This window comes from Aspergillus karnatakaensis, assembly GCF_047715665.1.
Source record: "Aspergillus karnatakaensis strain CBS 102800 unplaced genomic scaffold BJY04scaffold_60, whole genome shotgun sequence".
Lineage (NCBI taxonomy): Eukaryota > Fungi > Ascomycota > Eurotiomycetes > Eurotiales > Aspergillaceae > Aspergillus > Aspergillus karnatakaensis.
The window spans coordinates 96548-120959 of record NW_027395772.1 but is presented as its reverse complement, the minus strand read 5'-3'; the positions used below and the strand labels follow the sequence as shown (position 1 = coordinate 120959).

At 52.3% G+C, this 24412-nt stretch overlaps 9 protein-coding genes across 9 annotated transcripts; 6 read left to right on the top strand and 3 right to left on the bottom strand.

The window, feature by feature from the left end:
- Positions 1-525: 525 nt before the first annotated feature.
- Positions 526-2249, bottom strand: BJY04DRAFT_231168 (Aldehyde/histidinol dehydrogenase; the record flags this gene model as incomplete). The annotated part of the gene is made up of 4 exons (XM_073719454.1): positions 526-1067; positions 1134-1501; positions 1594-1866; positions 1956-2249. 4 exons carry the CDS (start codon positions 2247-2249, stop codon positions 551-553), a joined length of 1452 nt encoding a protein of 483 aa, XP_073566826.1. The 3' UTR covers positions 526-550.
- Positions 2250-3186: 937 nt separating this feature from the next.
- BJY04DRAFT_222512 (uncharacterized protein) lies at positions 3187-4126 on the top strand (the record flags this gene model as incomplete). Its single annotated transcript, XM_073717399.1, has 2 exons — positions 3187-3283; positions 3528-4126. The coding sequence occupies 2 exons, from the start codon at positions 3187-3189 to the stop codon at positions 4124-4126; spliced, it is 696 nt and encodes a 231-aa protein (XP_073566825.1).
- Positions 4127-4338: 212 nt separating this feature from the next.
- On the bottom strand, positions 4339-6100 carry BJY04DRAFT_222511 (pyridoxal phosphate-dependent transferase; the record flags this gene model as incomplete). Its single annotated transcript, XM_073717398.1, has 6 exons — positions 4339-4457; positions 4504-5062; positions 5131-5379; positions 5582-5760; positions 5819-5925; positions 5997-6100. The coding sequence occupies 6 exons, from the start codon at positions 6098-6100 to the stop codon at positions 4339-4341; spliced, it is 1317 nt and encodes a 438-aa protein (XP_073566824.1).
- A 204-nt stretch (positions 6101-6304) lies between these two features.
- On the top strand, positions 6305-7387 carry BJY04DRAFT_222510 (uncharacterized protein; the record flags this gene model as incomplete). The annotated part of the gene is made up of 2 exons (XM_073717397.1): positions 6305-6547; positions 6647-7387. The coding sequence occupies 2 exons, from the start codon at positions 6305-6307 to the stop codon at positions 7385-7387; spliced, it is 984 nt and encodes a 327-aa protein (XP_073566823.1).
- Positions 7388-7890: 503 nt separating this feature from the next.
- BJY04DRAFT_231161 (general substrate transporter) lies at positions 7891-9930 on the bottom strand (the record flags this gene model as incomplete). The annotated part of the gene is made up of 5 exons (XM_073719453.1): positions 7891-8243; positions 8307-8559; positions 8678-9414; positions 9447-9701; positions 9767-9930. 5 exons carry the CDS (start codon positions 9928-9930, stop codon positions 8096-8098), a joined length of 1557 nt encoding a protein of 518 aa, XP_073566822.1. The 3' UTR covers positions 7891-8095.
- A 775-nt stretch (positions 9931-10705) lies between these two features.
- BJY04DRAFT_231159 (uncharacterized protein) lies at positions 10706-12184 on the top strand (the record flags this gene model as incomplete). Its single annotated transcript, XM_073719452.1, has 1 exon — positions 10706-12184. The coding sequence occupies exon 1, from the start codon at positions 10712-10714 to the stop codon at positions 12182-12184; it is 1473 nt and encodes a 490-aa protein (XP_073566821.1). The 5' UTR covers positions 10706-10711.
- An 848-nt stretch (positions 12185-13032) lies between these two features.
- BJY04DRAFT_231157 (Six-hairpin glycosidase-like protein) lies at positions 13033-16501 on the top strand (the record flags this gene model as incomplete). The annotated part of the gene is made up of 4 exons (XM_073719451.1): positions 13033-13071; positions 14392-14724; positions 14776-15528; positions 15626-16501. 4 exons carry the CDS (start codon positions 13033-13035, stop codon positions 16499-16501), a joined length of 2001 nt encoding a protein of 666 aa, XP_073566820.1.
- Positions 16502-19469: 2968 nt separating this feature from the next.
- BJY04DRAFT_231155 (sugar porter family MFS transporter) lies at positions 19470-21642 on the top strand (the record flags this gene model as incomplete). Its single annotated transcript, XM_073719450.1, has 5 exons — positions 19470-19836; positions 19878-19954; positions 20004-20367; positions 20415-21308; positions 21356-21642. 5 exons carry the CDS (start codon positions 19470-19472, stop codon positions 21622-21624), a joined length of 1971 nt encoding a protein of 656 aa, XP_073566819.1. The 3' UTR covers positions 21625-21642.
- Positions 21643-22321: 679 nt separating this feature from the next.
- Positions 22322-24197, top strand: BJY04DRAFT_210244 (Alpha/Beta hydrolase protein; the record flags this gene model as incomplete). Its single annotated transcript, XM_073714227.1, has 4 exons — positions 22322-22603; positions 22669-22855; positions 22910-23530; positions 23584-24197. The coding sequence occupies 4 exons, from the start codon at positions 22322-22324 to the stop codon at positions 24195-24197; spliced, it is 1704 nt and encodes a 567-aa protein (XP_073566818.1).
- Between the last annotated feature and the right edge of the window lie 215 nt (positions 24198-24412).

Sequence of the window (24412 nt, the reverse complement as noted above, 5' to 3'; positions counted from 1 at the left end):
GGGACGGAGTATTGGAATGATTAAGGGGCTTATTCAATGGAATAAAGAGGTACGGGTTCTTATTTGAAACCCATAATCCTTTGTCCCTGTTCTTGGTCTATACCTCAACCTTCCGCTAGTGCTAGCTTGACGAACAGCGATGACATGCTTGATGCTCGCAACCTACAATCACAGGGCCTGCATGTTCCATGAAGTAGTACACCCTGGCTCAACACCTTGGGTTTACTCAAGAGCATCCCGAGCAGCCCGACTGGGGAGATCCTAAGATGCGAGTTGAAGCAGCGATTGACGACAAGCGCTGGCAAGGCACGGTTGTAGTATACTGTGTTTTAGGAGATATGGAATTTACTTTGTGGTTGTAGTTTCTATCATATCTAGGTGCCGTGCTGAAGAAGGAGGAGGCAATCAGGTTTATGCACAGTTATGGTTGGCTCATTCGACAGACACTAGGGCTTGCAGGATGTTGACCTCACATCTCTACATAAGGGTTTGATTCATTAATTCCCCGAACCTGCAAATATTCCGTTCAGAAGCCTGCTCGACATACAATTCAAATCTTAAGACCTAGATTCACGTAAACGCTCTTGACAGTCGAGTACGCCTCTAATCCAGCTTGGCCAAGTTCCCTGCCGATGCCGCTTTGCTTATACCCGCCAAAGGGAGCCCGAATATCGGCGTCCTGACTGCTGTTGACCCAGACCGACCCAGCCTGAATCTTCCGAGCAACCCGATGTCCCTTAGAGATATTCTCTGTAAAGACCGCCCCAGCCAATCCGTAGATGGTGTCATTGGCTCTACGAACGACTTCCTCCTCAGTCGAAAACTTGCACACAACCACTACAGGACCGAATATTTCCTCTCGGTAAATCATCATATCATCGGTGACATCCGCAAACACAGTCGGGGGAACGAAATAGCCCCTACCCCCAGTCTTCACCTCTCCACCAAGCAGGAGTGTAGCACCTTCTCTCTTCGCCGCGTCGATATACCCTAAAATTCGCTCATACTGAGCGCGACTGACCTGCGGTCCGTGGGACACGTTATCATCAAAGGGGTCCCCAACAACACTTGCCAGACGCACCCGGTCAAGAAATTGCGGAACAAAGCTATCGTAAATCGTATCCTAGACAAACACGCGACTAGTAGCCGTGCAGATCTGGCCTTGATTGCTCATAATTCCAACATGGGCCCACTTAACTGCTTGATCGAGATCTGCGTCGTCGAAGATAATCAACGGCGACTTTCCGCCCGTCTCGAGGGTGATGTTCTTGAGTGTGCCCGCGGCAAGTTTCATGACCTCTTTCCCTGTGGTTGTGCTTCCTGTGAATACGATCTTATCGATACCTTCGTGAGAGGCGATGGCTGCGCCGGCCTCGTAGCCATATCCGTTGATAATATTTACGACACCCGGCGGAAAGCCCGCTTCCTTAATTGGGGCTGCCAGATACAGCGCGCTGAGGGGTGTCTGTTCAGCTGGCTTTAGGACGACTGTGTTTCCGCACTATAGACGGACTTTGATTAACAGGTGGACCTCATCGAAAGCATAGCTGCTCGAATCGACAGGGAGCTGTTGAGACAGAGATAAAAACGTACCGCAAGTGCAGGCCCCAACTTCCAAGCCGCCATACTCAATGGGTAATTCCACGGTATGATCTGTGCACATACCCCGAGCGGCTCTCGAACAGTGTATATCAATTTCTCGACGGGGCCCTGAACAAACTCCCCGTGGACTTTATCCGCCCACCCGGCATAGTACACTAAACAGTTTATCATTTCCTCGAGATCCTCCTCCAAGGCAGCAAGATATGGCTTGCCATTGTCCCACGCTTCGAGCGTGGCGAGATCGGCTTTGTGCTCCCTCACGAGCTGTGCGAGGGTGTAAAGTAGTTTTCCTCGTTGGACGAGTCCGTCTCTGCCCAGGATGGGTCTTGGAATGCGGCGCGGGCGGCAGCGACCGCAGCATCGACATCTTCGGCTGTTGCGGCGTGGACGGTTACGATAGGTGTCTGGTTGATGTTGCAGATATAGCTATACAGCCCGTCAAATGTTCCGAGCTCCAACTCCACAAACGCCAGCAGAGTGTTGGCCGCTTTCAGGAGACTAACGTCTGGGGTGTGTTGCGGCGTCGCCAGGGATAAAACCTTTCCCACGTACCGAAAGGCGTTAGCCCGGTGGCGACTCTCGTCAACACCTTGCTGTAGGAGTCCGGTACCATGATGCGGAATGTATCTCACGTGTAGGTTTGTCATACTAGCAGCGCCAAGAGCGATTCCGGTATAGATGCCAGTCTGCGAGCCATTGATGAAGGGACGCATTGGCTCAAGTCCTTGCGGAAGCACCTCATTCACATGAGTGGCAAAGTGTGCTAGATAGAAAAGATCTGTAGTCGTCAGGCGTGGATCAGAAGGCCCGGCAGTGACCCGCAGCTTATCGCTACAAGCACCCGCCGTTGGAGACGATTTGTGGATGTTATGTCCGTCCATGGAGGCTGATAATTGAACGAGGGGCTGCGCATGGTGAACCGGGTGCATAGTCTCGCCCCGGGCCCGCCTGGACTTGACCGCAGCCCATGAGGTAGCATCGAGCCATCGCAACTCCGGGCTATCGTATGAACAGATTGTACCGTTGTCTTTGCATCGCACGCACCCGGGCTTTCCCTGGTCACACTTTAGAGATGGTCAGCCGCTGGTGGAAAGGGCGACGAGAGCGCTAAAGGGACGGAAGCGAACCTTTCTGCGCACTTTGCGGCACTGCGGACAGCCCCCGCAACTGCGAACTATACTACTCTTCTTCGGACGTGCCGGTGGGGTGCCGTCCATATCTGGTTCGTGTTGAAAGAGGGCTTTCCCTTGGTAGCGCTGACGATGAAAAGTCGTTAGGAGATTGAGGGCAGGTGGAAAGGCCGGAGCAGGGGGTTCTTGGTATGTTGGAGTTGCTGGAGGCTGACTCGCGTTGCCACTATGGGCCGATCCACTTCCTGAAAGACGCTTTTCCTAGAAGGGTCCGCCCAAGCGCACGGCGATCAGATCTACAAGAGCGGGAGTTGCACTGAGCTTTCGAAAGACTATGCTCGCACTTGCCTTACCCATTATCCTCCGACATTCTGATCATGTAAGGACTCCGGGCCTTATGGTGACTCTGAAACGCGCAAGCCAAGCTAACACCAGCTGTGAGGGTAGGCCAAATATGACAGACGCGGCGTACGAATGGCTCGAGCAGCCGGAGGCGGCTGAATGCCTCGAGTGGGTGCACCGCGAAAACATGTGGACTGAGTCTACACTAGGTTCCCTAGAGCAAAAGGCACAAGTCCAGACCTGCTTGGAGGAGCTAATTGCGAAAGAGGCGCAATGCCACGGCCACTGAATTTCAGGTGACAAGGTCTTTCGTCTGCGCAAGACCAAGGACAGCAAGCAAGGGATTTTGGAGGTCAGCCAGCATGGGCCCGGAGGCAGGTGCGACCAGTGGTTGAAGCTCATTGATATCAATGAGCTCGGCAGGCTAGAGGGCAAAGAGTCCAATCTTTCCAGCGTTCTTCCAGAGGCAGATTGCGCACGATGCGTCTCGCGTCTTGCTTTTGCTCTCGGATGGAGGGTCGGATCTGCTTGAGCTGCGCGAGCTCGATATCCCGAAAGGCAACCTGGTTCCCAATGGATTCCAGACCAACTGCCTGAGTCGCATGTCCACAACCTGGCTCAACGGGGACCACATCCTGATCAATCACACCCTCTACGGAGCCCCGACAACCGCTGCAGGCTGGCCGGCGACCACGTACATTTGGAAGCGTGGCACCGACCTCCGACAGGCCACAGCCGTCCACACTAGTCTAGCAAGCGATGCAATATGCTTTGTTGGTGCATTGGAACCTGCAGACCACGATCGGGTATTGATTGTTCGTGTTCTGGACTATTCGAATATACAATACCTCCTGGTAAATTTGGATGGGACAATCGAACGAGTCAACCTGCCGACACGGGTACCAGTCTCGCTCAGTCCCATCATTGCGGCTGGGAATATTGTTGTATCGCTGGCTGAGCCAGCAACGGTTTGCGAGCGACAACTACCGGGGGGGTCTCTTGTTGCCTACAATACCTCACCGAGCGTCCAGAGGCAGAAAGGGTGTCCGTAGTCCACGTCCCAACTCCTAGCCAATTCTCTCCGTTCCTCATGTCGGGTGGATTTTCCTCCAGCAAGACACGCGTGCACTTGATCGTCGTTGAAAATGGCACCCAGGCGCGCCTGGTTCTCCAGTACAACGCGGATCGCAGGACGTGGCAGCAAATCCGCATCACCGACAGCGTCCCCGGCGTACACATTTCCATCGCTTCGGCAAGCCCAGTCTCAGACGCCATTATCGTGACCCAGTCCGGGCTCCTCCATCCGACGACGGTGCTTCTCGAGCACGCTGACGGCACCGCGCAACCGCTCTTTGCCCAAGCCGCCGTGGTCAACCAGGACGACTACCACCTAACTCAAAACGTCGCACACGGTACAGCTTCACAGTACTATTGATTCCATCCCGTAATTTGTCTCCTAGAGCGTTGGCATGCTCAATCCCCTCCCGGGTGAGGATCTTGGGTGCCGCAACCCCCGCCGCCATCGTGAAGAGGTTGTTATTGAACGCCCCTGAGTGTGGAAGAGACCGTGAAGCCATCCGCGGGTCAAATAAATCTATTAGACTCGCCTTGCCGCCAAACGCGTCAAACGACGGCCCGCCCCCAATATATTTGCCCAGTGTCGTCAGGTCGGGCTCGATTCCGAAATGTCCCTGAAGCCCGTTAATATGCAGTCGCCAGGTGACCACCTCGTCAAATATTAGCACGGCGCCGAGGCGCGTCGCGGACTCGCGCAGGAAACGGAGGAACTCGGGAGTGCTGACGGTGATCCCACCGGCCCCTTGCATGGGCTCAGCGATTATCGCGGCGATGTCGGCGGTCAGCACGGACTGCGTGTAGGCGATGTCATTAAAGCGGCTGAGGATGAACTCGTGGGGAAGGGTCATCGGCGTGGCCTGTGTAGTGAACGAAAGAAAGCCATCGTGGTACGCGTTCTCGAAGGGGAGGATCTGTGGCCAGATGGAGTCAGCACGGGACTATTTAGAGGCCGATAGTTGTAAGAGAAAGCACGACAGACCTTGCGCCGGTTAGTGACATGCGTTGCCAGCGCCAAAGTCATCGTGTTTGCCTCGGTGCCCGAGTTGCAGAAGCGGACTTTCTCAATTCTTCGGAAGGGGGCCTTGATCGCTTGCGCGAGCTCGAGTTCATTCGCCCCGGGTGCACTGAGGTTGACTCCACGCGCGACAGCGTCTGTAATAGCGTTAATAATCACGGGATATAAGTAGCCGAACATGGCTGTAGAGTACTCAGAGACATAATCTAGATACTTAACATAATTAGCTAAGGTTACGTAGCACCCGCGGCCAGATATTATAGCCACTAGAAAAGGGTCATAATACAAGATAAACCAGGTATTTCTGCCGGGGAAATACTCGCGGGCATCGCGCTAAATACGCTGTAATTTAGGGTTCTTGCGCGGGTATTTATCTAGAAGAAGTTTGCAGACGCTATCGAGCTTAGCAACTCACGAGGAGTCTGGGTCCTGGATGGACGGTCGTCACCGGGCGAAAGGCCTGTTCAACATAGAAAGCTGTGAGGCTTTTGCTGCGGACACGGGTATTGCACGAGTCCATGCGTAGCCAGAGCACACTGCCTGCGTTGGCTTGGAACTCACGGCCCGTGGTGACGTCTTGCCAGGTTGATTCGCCTAGGTCGCCATGAGTTGACGCGTTGTAATAGATTATGGCAGGGCCGGGTGTACGGACCGCTAATGATGTATTTGACCTCATTGCACTCAGGTTCGGAAATCGCCTTGTTGTCTTCGAGGTCATCTGCCTCCCAGATCCCGAGCATCATCGGCTGAGAAGGGTCACTGCAGCCGAATAGTATGGTCAGTCTGGTCAACCGGTTCGATTTGATGGCTCACAAAGCAGTGAGTCTTACCTGGACCGCGCAAACTCGGAGAAAACACCGGCTCCATGTCTCACCAGGGTCGGAAACGTCTTGACGTCTGGGAAGATATCTGCACAAGGGGTATCTTGAGCCATTTAAAACTTGCTTTTCTTTCTCTGCCCCGTTTCTTTGTGTTCCAAATGGCAAAACACGTGTTTAATATAGTCGCTCCCAGGTCTACTGCCAGATAATGTGGATGGGGGGAAAATTGACCGACGGTGATTTTCCATACGCAGCCTCAGTTACTTAAACTCGGCAGACCTCTGATGCCATTGCTCCAACAGCAGGAGGCATACACCATGGCGACGCATCAATCCATCCATCTCGCTCACCGATCCAGCGGCCCCATCCTCGCTAGCGAAACCTTTGCATTCCAAAGCCACACCACACCCACGCACACCGACCTGGAAGATGGCGAGGTCGTCCTCCAAGTTCTCTACCTCAACATCGACCCGGCGATGCGCGGGTGGTTGGACGACAAGCGCTCCTACCACGCGACTGTCCAGCTAGGCGAGGTCATGCATGGATACAGCATCGGCGTGGTCGGCGCCTGAAAGTCCGGGTTGTTTCCGACAGGCACGTACGCGGTTGCGAGCACGGGGTGGACGGAGTATGCCAAATTGCATGAACGCCAGCTCCAGAAGATTGATCGCGCCCTCGGGACCGGGCTCGGGGATTGGCTGGGTGTGCTCGGAATCACGGGGATGACGGCGTACTTTGGGATGACGGAGATCGCACGGGTCAATCCCGGCGATCTGGTCGTCGTCACCGGGGCCGAGGGCGCAACGGGGTCGCTTGCAGGGCAGATAGCCAAACTGCGCGGGGCGGCCGTCGTTGGGATTGCGGGGTCGGACGCGAAATGCTCGTGGCTCGCCGACGAGCTGGGCTTTGACAAGGCCCTGAACTACGAGGCTCCCGGGTTCCGCGCCGAGTTTGCCAGTGCGACCGCTGATCTTATCGATGTCTTCTACGACAATGTCGGCGGTGAGCTGCTCGACCTGGGGCTTGAGCGGGCGAAGGCTCATGCGCGGTTTGTGCTGTGTGGGGCGATCAGCCAGCATAATAATGGCAATGCGTATGGGCTGAGGAACTACCTGATGATTACACGGATGAGGATTACGGTTCGGGGATTCGTTATCTTTGACTACGCTGATCGGTTCAACGTGGCGCGACGGTGTCTCGCCGACTGGCTAAGGGAGGGCCGGATCCAGCATGCTCAGACTGTGCTCCGGGGAGGGCTTCGTCAGGCTGAGACGGGGCTGATTGGGCTATACAATGGGAAAAATACAGGTGAGATCATGTTTTCCATGAACCAGCACTTGATACTCATGTCCGCGGCGGCAATAGGGAAACTGCTTGTAGAGGTTGCTCGTCCTCCTTGATGGATAAGTGTACTACTAAACTGAATAGACATAGGATATAAAGAAAGAGTCAGGGTTGCTGTTAGAAAACGGCAAGAATCATACTGAGTTCAGCCATGTACATTTCCTATAAACACATCTATCGTATGGCCAAATATGCGTCCAGGAAGAGCCCTGCCAAGTGATATAGCACAGGCACTAGATTACAGCATAGTATTCGCCGTCGGCAATTTCCAAAGCGCACAAGACAAGTTATCGCGCCGGAGATTAACAACCACCAATCCTCCCATTCATTCAGGTGGGTAGCGCTGCTCAACGACTTCTGTAAGGTGCCAAAACCGGTAATATCTTACTCGAGCCTACTTAGTGCTAACTAAGCCCACAAGATGAACTCCCTACGACGTTAGTGAGAGGGATTGCTCACCTCCCAATGAGTTAGTCGACAAGATAAGACAGATGTTGCCGACTGGACTTTTCTTGCGGCCTTATAGGAGAAGCCCTAAATATTACGTATGAAATAGGTACTCCGACACTCGCACATATGTTATTTACTACTGAGCGTTGTGGACTCCAAAGTCGACGGGAGACAAACGCGTTGCTCGCTCCCAATGCCCGCTTGGTTTCCAAACAATAAAAAAAGGTAGATGAACTGTAGACCCAAGTCAGTCCAGGATTGGTAGGGCATGGAGTTAGACAGTGCTATGCTCCTCAACCCTCAGTTTCTCGCCCTCAAACCCCCTGGCTCGCGTCACGCTCAGCATTCGCACCGCCGGCCTGTGCCGCAGCCACCATCTGCTGTGTGATTGTCTTCGTCTTATGGAACCGCCACGGCTTAATTTTCCGCTCAAAGAGCTCATCAAGCTCAGCTGCGGATCGCCTAACCCGTTTGAACAAGTGTTAGCCTGGTTATTCTCGTTCATGATCAGACTAAAGTACTCACCCAGCCGTCTCTGGAATCGAAAACCACATAGCAATCACAAAGGGCAGTCCGAGCCCCGAGAAGAACCAGCTCGTTTTGAGGTTCCAGTTCCACTGGTTTGCGTTGATCATGTACGGGATTAGCACGCCCAATCCGATTCCGACCACGCATGTGGACGCAGCTGCAAATCCGGCGGTGTATGGGCGCAGGCGCTGCGAGGAGATCTCGCCTACAAAGCCCCAGCCTGTCGCGCTGTTTGCGGTTAGGCCGATGTCTGGTGTTTGCTGAGTTAGCTGCTAGTGAGAGTGATATGGGTGAGAGCCGGAGGGTGAAGGGTAAGAGGTCAAGAGTGCAGGAAGGAAGCAGGAGAGAGGATTTGGGGGAGAACATACTCCAGATGCAGGTAAAGAAGACCAGTAAGTGGTTGGTGGCGCCGACCTTTGGCGCCACTCCAAGGATGCCCACTGCCACTGTGCAGACCCAGCAGAGAGTGGTTCCAGAACAAGAAAGCCAACGGCGGCCGATCACATCAGCAAGATAGATAACCAGAATACTAAATGCAATATTAATTCCCGAGACAATACAGGTCGTCTTGAACGGATCATCAAGCCCAGCTTGCTGGAAGAAGTAGGCCACATAACCGAAGAATATCCCCAGGCCAATGAATTGCTGCGCCATCAGGGTCCACAGGAAGATGAGGGTCCGCAGCCCATCGCTGCCTCGGAAGATAGCGTGCCAGTGCTCTCGCTTCTGCTGCACCGCTACCTCGCGCTCGTACTCAACATTCATCACCAGAAGATCATACTGGTGGTCGATCTCGATTTCACTGATACCGAAGCGCTTGAGGGCGGCTTTTTCGTGCGATTCTTTGCCGCGGGATGCGCACCAGGCTGGAGACTCTGGAATCCAGAGGTAGATAATGAGCATGAGCCCGATTTGAGACCACTGGGTGTAGATAGGGGTTTTGTAGTCATACGGGTCCTTCTCGGTGCAGACCTGCAGTGCTACGGGGGCGAAGAATTGACCGGTAATGAACCACAAGCTATAGCACATGAGCAGTGCACCACGGATTCGGATCGGTGCCACCTCGGAAATATAAGTCGGGATTGTGGATTGCAGACAGCCGACGCTAATGCCACCAAGAGCTTTGCCACCAGCCACGATTTCCAGTTGTCTGAAATAGATTCAATCATGACGCTAATCGCAAGAATGAATAGATAGTAGAACATCGCCGCCTTCCGGCGTAGCCGGTCAGAGAGGAATGGAAGCGTAGTCATTCCGATAATCTGGCCTACGCAGCCGATTGCGTTCCAGGCACTCAGGATTGGCGAGGCTAGGTACGTTTCGCCTGCAGAGTTGACCTTTGTGCCGAACTGGTTGACAAAGCCTCGGTTGGCAATGATATTGCCAAGCATGCTATCTCAGTATTTTAGATGCAGACCAATGAATCCACGTGTAGTGGGACATGAAGAGCGACTCACGCAATTTGATAGCCATCCGCGCCGGCGCTCAACGTGACCATAAAGCAAATGAGGGCGTTGCGCTTGAACTTCAACACTGTTTGCCAAGGAGTCAAGGCCTCATAGCCTGAGACTCCTTGACCCTTCTTCTCGAAATCTGGAGTCTTTTGGTTGAATCTCGTCATGGTGCTCGGCGGCAACTGTGTCCATCTTCTCGAGCATTGTCGGGGCTTATAACTGAGAAGGTTGGATAGCTGGGATTTAATAGAACAGAGGGCAAGGTGCAGCAAAGGACAACCAAGCTTGATCTCTGAGCAGTCGCGGTCTGAGCTTGAGAATTTGGATCGAACCTCGTATTTATGTAGCAGGCCTACCCCAGCCCCCGCAGCTGAGCTCGTGGTTTCCCCATGGGCGACTACTGACTGACCATTGGGCCGGATATTACCCCAGAATTGCGCTCGGCTAGACTTGGCCATTGTCCAATTGATTTCGCTTCTTGTCCCAGACTCTCGCGATCAAATGCAACGAGGTTTGGCAACAGCTGCCGATTCGGGCTAACCACATATCGTCCAATCAATCAACCCTTCGGGCAAATAAATACCGGGGGCTACAATTGCTGTTTTTGGGCTGTCAATGTAGAATCCTTTGGAAGAATACCAGCCTGTTTAGCCTGATTGCCGCTGGAAGGCACGACTGAGGCTTGACAGGACCTTTGGCCACATTTTGCGGGTGCTCCGAATGCGAATAATCTGTGATTGGCCAACCCCATTACCCCAACATCCAGCCATACACAAAGGTTGTTGAGAAGAGGGAGTTAGTCGGGGCTGGGATTACCGAAATGAGCCACAAGCGCTTGCGTGTGTGTGCATCAACCTATGGGATTGGAATATTAAATGCCCGGCCCTTCCGTTTCTCCTGGGAACCTATCCAGATGAATGCCGCTCTTCCTTGAATCCTATTGCAAAAATGGCCGACGACTCCAGAAGCAAACTGCGGCAGGTGCCGTATAGGCCACGCGTCTTCGTGACAACCGATATTGGAAACGAGCCCGACGACTCAGAGTCCTTTGTTCGCTATCTCTTATATTGCAATGAGTTTCGGACAGAAGGCCTCGTCCCATGCACATCCACGCACCAGCGCACGTTCACCCGCCCGGATCTTATGGAAATTGCCCTCCGCGGGTATGCTCAGGTTGTCGATAACCTCAACGCCCACACACACCCGAATAACCCGTATCCCGACCCAGAAACGTTATTCGCTCTTGTCAAATGCGGCCCCCCCGTGTACGGACGAGAAGCGCTTGAACCCAGCACGCCACTAGCAGAGGGGACAGAGCTTCTTATTCGCAGCGTCGACTCGTCGAGCGAACCTCTCTGGGTCGTATGCTGGGGCGGAAGCAACGTCCTCGCGCAAGCGCTGCACCACGTCCAGCAGACTCGATCACCCATGGAGCTCAAGGTATTCTACCTAAAGCTACGTGTCTACATGATCTCCGACCAAGACGATACGGGCCCCTGGATCCGCGCAAACTTCCCACAGCTTTTCCTTATCTGCTCCATTCACGGCTGGTGCATGTACAAGACCGCAGCGTGGTGGGGAATTGCCTGTCCAGAGGACGGGGTGGACCGTAGCCAGTTCTCGCGCGAGTGGCTGGACCAGAATATTAGACTGGGGCCCCTGGGACGCACGTACCCGTACCCTGCGTGGCAGATTGAGGGGGATACCCCATCGTTTCTGTATCTAATCCCTAATGGGCTGGGGACGCCAGACGAGCCCTCATGGGGCAGCTGGGGCGGTCGATACGACCCCGTTGATTTGACCTTCCAGGTCAAGCACTTCGCGGATACCCTTGACAATGTTATCGGCAAGGACAACAAACAATACGCTAGTAATTTCGCCACGGTCTGGCGGTGGGCTGAGGCGTTTCAAAACGACTTTGCGGCGCGGATGCAGTGGAGCCTGCACGCGGATATCAGAAAATCAAACCACGCACCCGTTGTTATTGTAAACGGCGACACTAACGGCCCGCAAGCTCTGCAGATTGAGATTGAGGCCGGTCAAACTATTTTCCTCGATGCAACCGCCAGCTACGATCCGGACGGCGACGCCCTCTCCTTCACGTGGTTCCACTACTCCGAGCCAACGGTTGCCATGGGCATCAACGATCTCGAAGTCCCTACATTCGATATTGTTCCCGTTGAGGCCGGCGACATGCGGACGGTGAAAATCGTGATGCCGCCGCCTGGAGTATGTGCAGTTGACCCCAAGTCCGGCAAAGCACGGGCAAAGGGCCACGTGTACCATTTTGTCCTTGAGGTCAAGGATGCGGGATCGCCGCCGTTGAGAACGTACAAGCGCGTCGTTGTGCAGACAACAAACAAAGATTTGAAGGGGAGCCGAGCTCCGCTTCCGCGAGTGGCGAGCTGGGAGCCGAAGTAAGGAGCAAGATACATGTCATAGACTGTGAATAGAAAGATCATCTAGCTTAGATTAGCCTCCTGCTTGCTGTCTGTGTCTCTAATAAATCTACATCGCTCCATCACTCCATTGTATACGAGTTCTCAGGACTAAAAATACTGTGTGCCTCAGCTTTCGCCGAATAAGTCGTCAGCGAAATAGATAATTTGCAAAGACAAGCGCCAGAATGGTCTTCTGACCAGTAAGAAGTTCTAAAGGATCCTGCTTATCAGCCTATAAACTCATCTAAATGCGTACGCACGGCGGCCGCAGCTGATTGAACTGAGTTGGTTAACCAGTTCTCGGGACCTAGTGAACTCTTTCAACATTGCCTCTCACGACACAACACATGTTGCAGTAATACTTTTAAGGAACAAATAAAGACCTAGCCCCTTATAATCATACCTTCCCTGGAACCTATTTGAAAAGTTCCGGCGAAACCACTTGAGGCTCTGTAACATTCATAAAACCACCTCTTTAAAAGGCAGCTCTTGTACAGCAATTAATGCCTCCAAGAATCCCTATGAAAGGCTTTGTGACTAATCAATAAATACTTTGACAGCCTTTGGCCGTTAACAATCCTGTCCGGTCCCAAATCACCCGATGCTTGTTGGCTTAAAGAGCTGCCCTCGTGATGCCAACACACGAGATCCGTGCTGCTGTAGCAATTGATATTTTGCAAGGTAGTTCCGTGGGACTTGTCTTCACCATGCCAGTAAACACCGAGCCAACTTTGATAATGCCACCACCATGCGCCTGGATAAGGCAGTCCAGATAGCCCCTAAGAGGTCACATTAGCATTTTATTATATCCGATTGCCAAGCAGGGCTATGGAGTTACCTGGGAAATCTGTAACTTCGTGGCAGAAAGCATCCATGTTCAAGTCTGTGGTGAATTTTGCAAGGAAGAGGCGTGATTCAGGTGTGTCTATGAGAAGGGAGCCATGCTTGAAGCTGATGTAGAGGGGTTGACGACAGTGAAGACTGTGTCGATCTTGATCATGTATAGGACTCGGATGGAGTTGCCACGAAGTCCGAACCGGAGGTCAGGCGGGCGTTTCAATCGGAAACGGCTTCAACTGACATCATCATTCAGCATGGCAGCATGTACCTGAGATATGGCCCAGGTTGAAACGGACAGACAAGTCATCCAATCGTACTCATACATCACTGGCAAGGGTCAGCAGAAATTAACCGACTGGTTCGTGGACGTGTTCCGACGCCCAAAATACAACCCGCGTGACCGACGAGACATTGCTGTGTCTATGCCACTGGTCGCCTGGTTAGTAAAAGACATGTGGTATTGAAACGCGCAGTGGCCAGCTTTAGTATCACCTCCTCCAAGCCCACATTTTTAGACGGGCCAGGCCAGAGCCAGAGAGGACATGGGTGTTTGGACCATGCCCCGCAGGGGTACGGTAGTGTTGGGCGGCGGCTGCCCCCCTCTCAATAATACAAAGATATTGACATTCAGCTTTCAGAAGGGTTGATCATAGGCACTCGGTGGCATATAGACCGAGTAGACCTCGGAATATTTGGCCGTTGAGATTCAAATGCCTCGCTCATAATAGTGCGTCCCCTTACACCTGGTGGTCTCGGGTAAAAGAGCGCTTCTTCAAGACGCAGAAGCCTATTTTTCCCTTGCCCGTGGGGCGGTCTCTCTGACAAAATAATCCCTCTCTGAATGGATGCCTCCACTGCTGGCCGGGAGCTGGGCCAATTAGAGATTCCTCGCTTTCAGTTTCTCCTTCCCCCACAGAAGTGACTGGTTCTGGACTCAATTGATACAATCCACTGTTCCCTACTGGCGGGTCGCCACAAGTAAGTATGGATTTTAGGCAAAGTTCACTGGAGAGGAGCGCGATTGGATCAAGCATGGTTAAAGGAAAGCCAAGCGCTTTGCCATTTTCCAAACCCTCGCCATCAGCTGCACCGAGACAGATGGGCACCGTCTTGTAACCGCGATAGCAGCTGCCTAGATTGCGTCCTGCCCTTTCAAATGTCGTTTGGCCTGCTCTCTATTGGGTTCACTATGAACAAGGATTACGCGAGAGTAGCGTTACCCTCCTTGACTTATCAGTCCATAAATATTCTCGGTGAAAAAGTAGTCTGCTTTCAAAATCTCTTGCGTCCATACCGAACCTCAGCCAGCATGCCACTTCCTTGGAGACTAAAACCAACCGGATCTAGGTACCTAAATACGACGATACCTGTGATCCCGGAAAGGTTGTGCTGTTCCGATGCGAAGTTGATCTAACTAAGGAGCAGGCACAACTTATGATCAGGGTCTCTGCTGACTCGAGGTATCGCCTTTTCCTGAACGGTCATAGTCTTGGTATAGATCCCTGTAAGGGGACTCCACTACACTGGAATCATGAAATTCTAGATGCGACTCCCTGGACGCGCACAGGCAAGAATGTTTTAGCCGCTCAGGTTCTGCGATATTCGCCTTTGCATATTGGGAACACTAATTTCATGCGGGCGAAAATACCAGGCTTTATTCTGCTTGCTGAAAGCAGCAATGTGTGTCTCTATTTTGGATGATATTGAATACTTCCTTGCTAACACTCCTAGTTGTCGATCCCAACTGACGATAGATGGCGGTGCATCGTGGATCAGTCCGTCTTGTTATCTAGCTCGCCGATGAACCCTTGGCTATCTATCAATGAAACCGTTCATGGACCCTCACGTTGTTTTGGATGGACAGAGCAGGGCTTTGATGACAGCAAATGGGCATATGCCACTATTATTCCCAAGAGCTTCCCGGAATCAGCCATATCGCTGCTGCCCTGGGAGCTTCACGAGAGAGAGATCCCTCCTCTTACCGAAATTCCCAAGCGTTTTGACAGGGTGCTGCATATTCGAAAATTACCCGGGGATGCTGACCTGGACCAGGCGATCAAAGATTGGAATCACTTATTAAGACACGGTCGGCGCCTCACAATTCCACCGCACTCGACGTTCGAAATTGATATCGCTGCCCACGAGTATTCCACCGGGTATTTACAGCTCTCCTTCCACGGTGGCTCGAGGGCAACCGTACACCTTTTGTGCGCTGAATCATACGCAAAAGAGGAGCGTACACCGGGGAATTGGAATGTTAAGAAGGACGACAGGATGGACTTTTTACAAGGCTATCTAGGAGGCGTACCTGACTCGTATACTATTGCGGGGCGAGAGACTGAATCCTATGCTCCCTTCTGGTTCCGGACATTCCGAGTGATACGCGTGTTCGTAAAGACTCGGGATGAAAATTTGGACATCTCTGACCTCTCATACCTCGAGACAAACTACCCGTTAGTGATTACTGCGCGATTCCAAAGCCAAGTATCAGAATTTTCGGCGTTTTAGGACATTCCCTTGCGGACACTTAAGAATTGCATGCACGAGACATGAGGACTGCCCTTACTACGAGCAGTCGCAGTTTCCCTTCGACACGCGCCTTCAGATGCTGCTAACCTATCTTGTATCTGAGGATGATCGGTTACCTCTCAAAGCCATTCACGACTTCCATACGAGCCTTCGACCAGACGGACTCATCGCCATGCATTATCCCGGGGACTCTAACGTGGTACTACCAGCATTCTCACTCTCATTCGTCTTCATCGTCCATGACTACCTCCTTTACAGAGGAACATCAGCTGTGATAAAAAGATATTTTCCCACAATTCAGGCTATCTTGGGCTATTTTGAACGCCAGCTTACCTCAGACGGGCTTGTTGGGGAGTCTTCACCTCGCCACTGGTCCTTCGTGGATTGGGTAGATGGTTGGGACTTTGGCACACCCCCAGCAGCCCGCCGAGGTCTAGGAACGTACTTTAGCCTTATTTATGCCATCGCATTGCACTCGGCGGCTGATATTGCGGAATTTCTTGGTCATCCGTCTACCGTACAGGAGTTTCGCAACCAGAAACGCTCGCTGCTTTCTGCTGTTAATTCCTACTGTTTTGATGGAACTTGGTATTACGACGGCCCGATCGACGAATCGACCACGCGGACCCCACCCGCAAATTGGCTGAGCCAGCATTGCCAAATATACGCTATTCTCGCAGGAGCTATAAAGGGAGCGGCGGCACAGGACCTCATGAGGCGGACACTCCACGACCGCTCTTTAAAGCCTGTCTCACTTGCGCAGAAGTACTACCTCTTCAGGGCGCTCGATATAGTTGGTCTCTACGATCTTGCTCACCGCGAAAACCTCTTCGACCCGTGGAAAAGAATGCTGATGCAGAATCTGGATACTTGGCCAGAGGAAGAGCACCGTCCCAGAAGTGATTGCCACGGCTGGTCAGCAGGTTAGTTTTACATAGACAAGACCCAAGAACTAGCAATGCTAAATAACCTACAGCTCCCCTTAATGAGATCATTACCCAGATCATTAGGCTCAAGCCAGGCAATCCGGGGTTTTCTACAGCAGAGATTACACCGCGTCCAACGTTTCTCGATAAGGTAAGTGTGACCCTACCGACGCCAAAGGGGGCTATTGAGATCCAGTGGGCCCCTGATGCCCCTGTAGAAGGGCATTCGCAGGAACGACCCGTTAGCCTTTCAATACAGGGACCATCAGAGCTTCCGATTAGACTCAAATTGATGGGTGTGATGGGGTGTGAAAGTCTGTGGTTTACGGAATGCTACGAGGGGAAGATCAGGCTAGCACTCTAGGTTGGGAAATGCTTCAAGGTTCTAAAAAATTACTGTTAAGCTGGTTATGCACCTGAAGCACGTACTGTCTTTATATTATAAGCGCTTGTTCTGATTGGTGTTACATTGTCAAACTTCGTGGCGTACGTAATATTTGGCACACACCTATAAGGATCTGAAGGTCTGCTTCATTGAATCTAGGAGCGATACTACACAAAATACTAAAGAAACAAGCGATAATCTACCTAGCTAGAATAATGTAAGGAATGATTAGAAATAACTAAGCGGGCGTTCGATATTAAACGTCAACTTCAAGTCATTAGATACTTCCATTTTCTATTGCTTAGCAATACATCAAGATAAATCCCATTCACTATTCTAACTGAGCTCATATTGTCCCGCACTATTTAGTCACCTTTTAGTCAATACCAAGCTGATTAAGGCGTCCTCACCTAACCCTCACTCCTACCCTGCACATACTATAAAATTATTACTCTACCTACTATGCATGCCACTGAGTTACTTGGATAATCTGAGACGGTTGATATCATAAACAGTCCCGGTTCCGGTTTCCTCGGCCATCTCGCACCTTCTAAGTCATTCAACACTACCCATATCTCGGCGTCGAGGGGCGAGTGGTTCACCCTGTCTATAGCGCACTCATCCAAATCACGCGACTGTGAAGCAGCCTCACCTTAATCTCTGCCGCCCAACTTTTGGCCACGCTTAAGCCACACACTGCCTGGCTAGTACACATGTGAGTCTATATCTACAGTGTCCAAGCATTCGACATGGAGGCGAAAATATATGCACATCTAGGAAGACATGAACGGACTGCCCGATGCGTTCGGTGCACCGATGACTATATCGATTTACGCTATGAGCCCAACGGGAACTTGGAGACCTACCTGCAAGAGAACACAGTGTCTGATCAGTCTGAATACCGAATGGCGCGACCAGCAATCGAGGCGGTGGTTTATATCCACCAAGAGAACGTCATCCACTCTGATTTAAGCGCTCGACAATTCCTCGTGGACAGCTCTTGCAATCTTCGCTTGTCGGACTTTGGGGGTCTGCCCTAGATGGCTCGGAGGCCATTGTGATGGAAAACGCGACTCATTTTCTTCCCCGAGACGAAGAGTTGCCAAACACGATCCAGAGTGATCTGTTCGCTTTGGGCCCGACTATTTACGAGATACTAGTCAGTCGGAAGCCCTACGATGGGGTGGATGATGAGGAAGTGCATCGATTGTATGCAAGTGGGGCGTTCCCAACACTTGAGCTTGTCCAAAGTCCTCACTGGCGAGATGTTATTTCAAAGTGCTGGAGGACTGAGTATAAGTTTGCGTTGGATATTTTGGATGATCTATCACCTGTAAACTCATTCGGCTCCAGGAAAGAAACATCCGCCCTTTGAGGGAGGGGCGTCCGTTATATATAATTCGGTCGGCATGAAATGGGTTAGGCCAATTTCCCTCGTTCCGCGGTCAAAACATAATAGTGGGAGTAGCAAAAAAAAAAGTCACAAACAGCAGCAGAGAGGTCAAGGATATGGTGGAAGCAAATTCTACCTAGGTATTTCATCGCGATGGGCATCTAAATTCGAAGTTGCTACCGCTGCCTCAGTCCACAAAGTCATGACGACCGTTGGATGTGGCTCAATGAAATTTCGCGTTTGCCACTCGATCACCTGGATTGCTGTGGAGAGAATATACTTCGATGCAGTCTAGGCCTTTGAATCTGGTGTGTTATTCTTCGGTCGCAACCAAAACCCGTTAACATTTTCTCCCTCCTACAGTCGCCAGAATTCTCCGATCACATCGTGGGTGATGGATCTGAATCATTGATACTACTGTGACAGTGCTTATATGCTGAGATGGAAGCCACTGACGTCGACAATGACTGAAACCCCGTGGACCGGCAAGTGTCTATCTTTTAGCGCCGCTCAATCTGGAGGGGGCGCCTCCCCCGCATGCACCATGGGACGTCGCCGTTGGCATATCTGGGGGCGCTTTTGAGTTTATGGTACACACTCTATGAGAGCCGGTGGTTCCGAACAAGAGAATTGGCCTAGGCGCGCATTGTTTCCCGCATTGTTCTCCGCTTGGAGACTACAATGGAGGTGTAGTCTGCGAGCCGTCCTCGAAGGATCGTCGAAAAACGGGATCTTCCCAATTGGCACCAATGAATGTCGATACTGTTCGTGACGAGAGAACAATTGTGGGGGCTCAATCTAGCATAAGCTTCTCCAAGGATTCTTGACAGGTCTTGACTTTCTGGATCCCTTGGTCGTACTCTAGGTATGGAGAGTTAGAGACGTGCTCAGATGACCCTCCCCGGGGAAAGCATCTATCATGGCCTTGTGATAGGTTGACAGCCCACACCAACTGCCAGGATTTACGATCTTGGCTGGAGCCGCTGCACTGACTGGGGCTGAACTCTACGAGCATACCCAGTGATGGGCACCCCGCATCGGACCACGCTATCTCTTGCTGTCATTCCCGTGCAGCATAGCTGTGAGTGACGGCATAGACATACTTCTAGTAGTCACCAGGAAATAAAGCAACCGTCCATGGCCCAACCTGCAGCCCACCTCTTTCATCGACATTTTCACTCACCTATCCAATATGGAGCCCTCACGCCAGTCTTCCGGGAACAGCAAGGATGCTCAGCGTGTTGAGCACACAGAACACCAACAACCGAAGACCCACGGCATCTACGATGTCGAATGCCAGGATCGAAACAAGCTGAGTGCAGTCTTTGAGAACCCACTCGCCGGGGTTCCGCGTGAAGAGCTGCTTGACGATGTCGATCGATTTTGCGACAGGTTTGGCTTGATGGAGTATAGGACGCTCTTTCGCAAGGGCGCCCTGATCTCTCAGAATCCGGCTGTAGCTGAAACCCTGCCGGAGCTGACCAAGGACGAGCGGGAAGCTTTGCGGCGGGAGACCACCCACAAATGGTCGCAGCCATGGCAGCTGTACTTTATGGCTTGTATGCTACTGTCTCCATTATGTTGCTTTGCTAATTGTTAGCCATGTGCTCGTTGGCTGCTGCTGTGCAGGGGATGGATGAGACTGCCAATAACGGCGCCGTTGTCATATATCCCAGGGTGAGTTGCAATCGAGCTCACTGCTTTATGCTCGTTCTCACCAAACTAGCTCCTCGGGATAGAGTCCGACCGCTTCTCTCCGCAGATGCAAGACTACATCACTGGCCTCGTTGTCGGTGCTCCGTACCTTGCCTGCGCCATTGTCGGCTGCTGGTTGACCGAGCCGCTGAACCGATACTTTGCGCGACGAGGAACTATCTTCATCTCCTGTGTTGTCGCCGCCGTGGCCTCGGTCTGGGAAGGTGTTGCGAACTCGTGGGTCAACCTCTTCCTAGCCCGCTTTGTCCTCGGTCTCGGTATCGGCTCCAAGTCCTCCACCGTGCCTGTCTACGCGGCCGAATGCTCACCTGCCCCGATTCGTGGTGCGCTCGTGATGATGTGGCAAATGTGGACGGCCTTCGGAATAATGCTAGGTGAGTTTGCCGTAAGTACTGAGACGGAGCAGGGTTGACTTGAGTAGGTAACATAATAGGTGTTGCGTTCATGGGTGTTGAGGAAGACCTCAGCTGGCGTCTTATGCTTGGCAGCACCGTGGTGCTCCCGATCATTGTCTGCGCTCAAGTCTACTATTGTCCCGAATCACCTCGCTGGCTGATCCAGCATAACAAGATTGCTGGTGCCTTCAAGTCGTTCCGGACGCTGCGCCCTACGGATCTGCAAGCCGCTCGCGATCTGTACTACGCGTACGTCGGTGTCGAGCTCGAGCGCAAGGTCAACAGAGGCAAGAACTTTTTCACCATGTTCTTTGAATTGTTTTCCATTCCCCGAAACCGCCGAGCCACCCTTGCAACTTGGATCGTTATGTTCCTGCAGCAGTTCTGTGGCGTCAACGTGATTGCCTATTACTCCACGACGATTTTTGTGGAATCCGGGTACAGTATCCAGGAAGCTTTGCTGGCCTCAATGGGCACAGGTATATTGAACTGGGTCTTTGCGATTCCAGCCTTCTTGACTATCGATACGTGGGGACGCCGAAACCTCTTGCTCTTCACATTTCCCTGGCTCGCTGTCTTTCTCTTCTGGTCGGGTTTCTCATTCTGGATCGAGCCTCACGTGGGAGATAGTAAAGCTCGAGTGGCTATGGTCACGACAGGCATGTACCTGTTTGAGGTCTTCTACTCCCCTGGTGAAGGCCCTGTACCGTTTACATATTCCGCCGAGGCATTCCCGCTGCATGTTCGAGAAGTCGGCATGTCGTGGGCGACCGCCACAACATGGTGCTTCAACTTCATTCTCTCGTTTACCTGGCCTATGCTACTGCGGTCCTTCAAGCCACAGGGTGCCTTTAGTTGGTATGCCGCCTGGTGTCTGATCGGATGGATATTGGTTTTGCTGTTCGTGCCGGAAACGAAAGGTACGCTGTCCCCCTTTGCTAGAATCACGGTATGCTGATGATAGCAGAACTCACCCTCGAGGAATTGGATCGGGTGTTCTCCGTCTCCACCCGCCACCACGTCATGTATCAGCTCAAGAACGCGATCTGGCACTTCCGGACTTGGATTCTCCGACAGAAACTCGAGCCGATGCCGAAGTTGTATGGGACGGTTCGCCCGACGAGCGAGATGGGGACCGAACGAAAGGGGAGGCCGGAGCATGTGGACGAGGTCACGGCCACAGCGACCGTAACAACAGCTGATTCGAAGAGCGAGGACGGGACGGCTGCGCAGTAGGAGTAGCATTTGTGTGTTCGTTGTTGGTGAGAGTGAGGGGCTGGAGTAATGGCAGTGGGTGGTTGGAGAAGACGCGAGTCATGATTGGCTTTGTTCTTTGCGTCATTGAATTATGCGCTATAGTATGTTGCTAATATAGTAATTATGCACAATCTGAGTTAAGCATTGCCGGAGTAGGTAAATCCCGTGTATGAAGGTAGGCGCTTTGGTAGACAACGGCATGCAAGGCAAGGACATGACTCGCACACTCGGCACAGTTGCAGTAGCTAGCTACTCGTCCAACCAGACTCTCCAGTATCTATCTTGCCGCCGGGATTGACATTCCTCAGTCCAAAACAGGGACTGAAATTCCAGACTCATGGGGAATGCCACGGCAAAACATCGGAAATACCCCCGCTAACCATGGCCACTCCCCACACCGAGCGACCCCGACTCTCCAATGCTCCTTCCATATGCGGGAACCGTGAAGAAAATCCATCATGGATCTCCACATCCTCCCCTCGGAGGTTACCCCAGATCAGACTGGGTTCGGACGCTGTGCGGCGGTGACCTTGAGCATTGACCTTGCACAGCGCACGTCATTCCGTCTCCGCAGTGCGGGTGAAGTCCGTTCAAATCCGTATATATACCCGTCTTTCGTCGCGGGGGTGAAGGAACATTCGTTAATGACTTTTCCTTACAGGTTTCCTAGCTTGAAATGATTCTCAAACCGTTGCTGGGACTTGCTGTCCTCAGCGATATCGCACTCGCTGCCCCAAGCGGTTTGCTCACACGAGGAGCACAACCCACAGCACACGTCCGAAATGGTACCTATACCGGTGTCAGAAATACACACTATGGCCAGGACCTCTTCCTCGGGATTCCGTACGCGCAGCAACCGGTTGGAGATTGGCGGTTTGGACTACCGCAGTCGCTTAATGAGACCTGGGAAGGGGAGCGGGATGCAAAGGCTTATGGCGATATCTGCGTGGGGTATGGGGTAAGTAGTACTCCAGAGCTCTAACGAAATAGTCTCCCTGCCGAATCTAACGTGAAGACATATAGACCGACTCGATCTGGTATCCAATGTCTGAAGCGTGTCTTACTTTGAACGTTATCCGCGACTCCTCTGTTGAAGAAGGGTCGGATCTCCCCGTGGGAGTTTGGATTCATGGCGGTGGCTTTGTCATGGGCTCTGGTGCGGACGAGCGATATAACATGTCTGCTATTGTTGCGAATGCACATCGCATTGGTGAGCTCTTTTCCCGAAACTATATGCGTACGCATCAAGCTTACAAAGCATCAGGAAAACCTTTCATCGGCATAACTATCAACTACCGCCTCTCAACATGGGGTTTCCTGGCTTCCGACGAAGTAACCGCTGCTGGCGCAACAAATCTGGGTCTCCGCGACCAACGACTCGCATTGCAGTGGATCCAAGAAAATATTGCGGCCTTTGGAGGTGACCCTTCCAAAGTGACAATCTGGGGTGAATCTGCTGGTGGCATGTCCGTCGGAGCTCATCTAATCGCGTACGGTGGCCGAGATGATGGCCTTTTCCGCGGGGCCATCATGCAGTCTGGTGGCTCTATCATGGCGAGCTCCTCTAACACCACCCAATCTCAGCTGCAGTATGATGAGATTGTGGAGAAGGCTGGGTGTTCGGGTGCAGAGGATACTCTGCAATGCCTGCGAACGGTGCCGTTCGAGGAGTTGAATGCTCTTTTCAATGGCACGGAGGGAAGTCCAGCATACGACTTCTCCCCAGCTGTCGACGGTGACCTCCTCAGGGAACAGGGTAGCATTCAACTTGAGAAGGGTGCATTCGTCAAAGTGCCCATCATCGCAGGAACAAACACAGACGAAGGGACCTCCTTCGGCCCAACAGGAATCAACACTACTGCTCAGTTCTACAACTACCTTACCAGTATGACCACTGTTTTTATTCCACTGCGCCAAGCTAAGCTAACAAATTCGAAGACAGCACATCCAGCTACACCCTTCCTCCCACTCTTGCCAGCCGCATCCTAAGCCTCTACCCGGATGATCCATCCCAGGGAATCCCCGCCTTCCTCAACGCAACCCGCATCCCCTCCAAAGGCCTGCAATGGCGTCGCACATCCGCCTTCGCCGGCGATGTCAGCATGCACGCCCCTCGCCGCGCACAATGCGCCGCATGGGCTGATTTCAACACACCAGCCTACTGCTACCGCTTCAACACGCGCGGCAACGACGTAGACTACCTCGATGGCGTCGCACATTTCACAGAAGTCTCATTCGTGTTTAACAATGTGCAAGGGCTAGGTTATCACTACGGGAAACCGTTCGGCGGTTTATCGAGGGAAGACTTGAGGAAGCATGTGGGGCTGAGTGAGAAAGTCGCAAGTATGTGGGCAGGATTCATCCATGATCTAGATCCGAACTTTGAGGAGCATGGTCCGAAGGGTGGATATTGGGAGCAATATGAGACCCGCAGGCCGGTGGACCTGGTTCTTGATGCGAATGCTACGGGCGCTGGGGTGTTGGAAGAGGATAGCTGGAGGAAGGAGGGGATTGACTTTATTAACTCCATTGCAGGTGTGCTTTTGCGGTAGCTTGGAGGGAATTATTCTAGACTTGAGAGGGTAGACCTAATCTATGTCTCCTTAATCCGAGGCATAGCCTGCAAGCCATACATCTATTCTAAGCCCTGTTCTTCATTCCGATTACCTACCTCTGTGTAGACGATCTGAAGAATTCAATACCAAATAACTAGAATCATACTGCCAAAGCCATCGACCTAGAATGGACATAATCTCTTATCTACCTA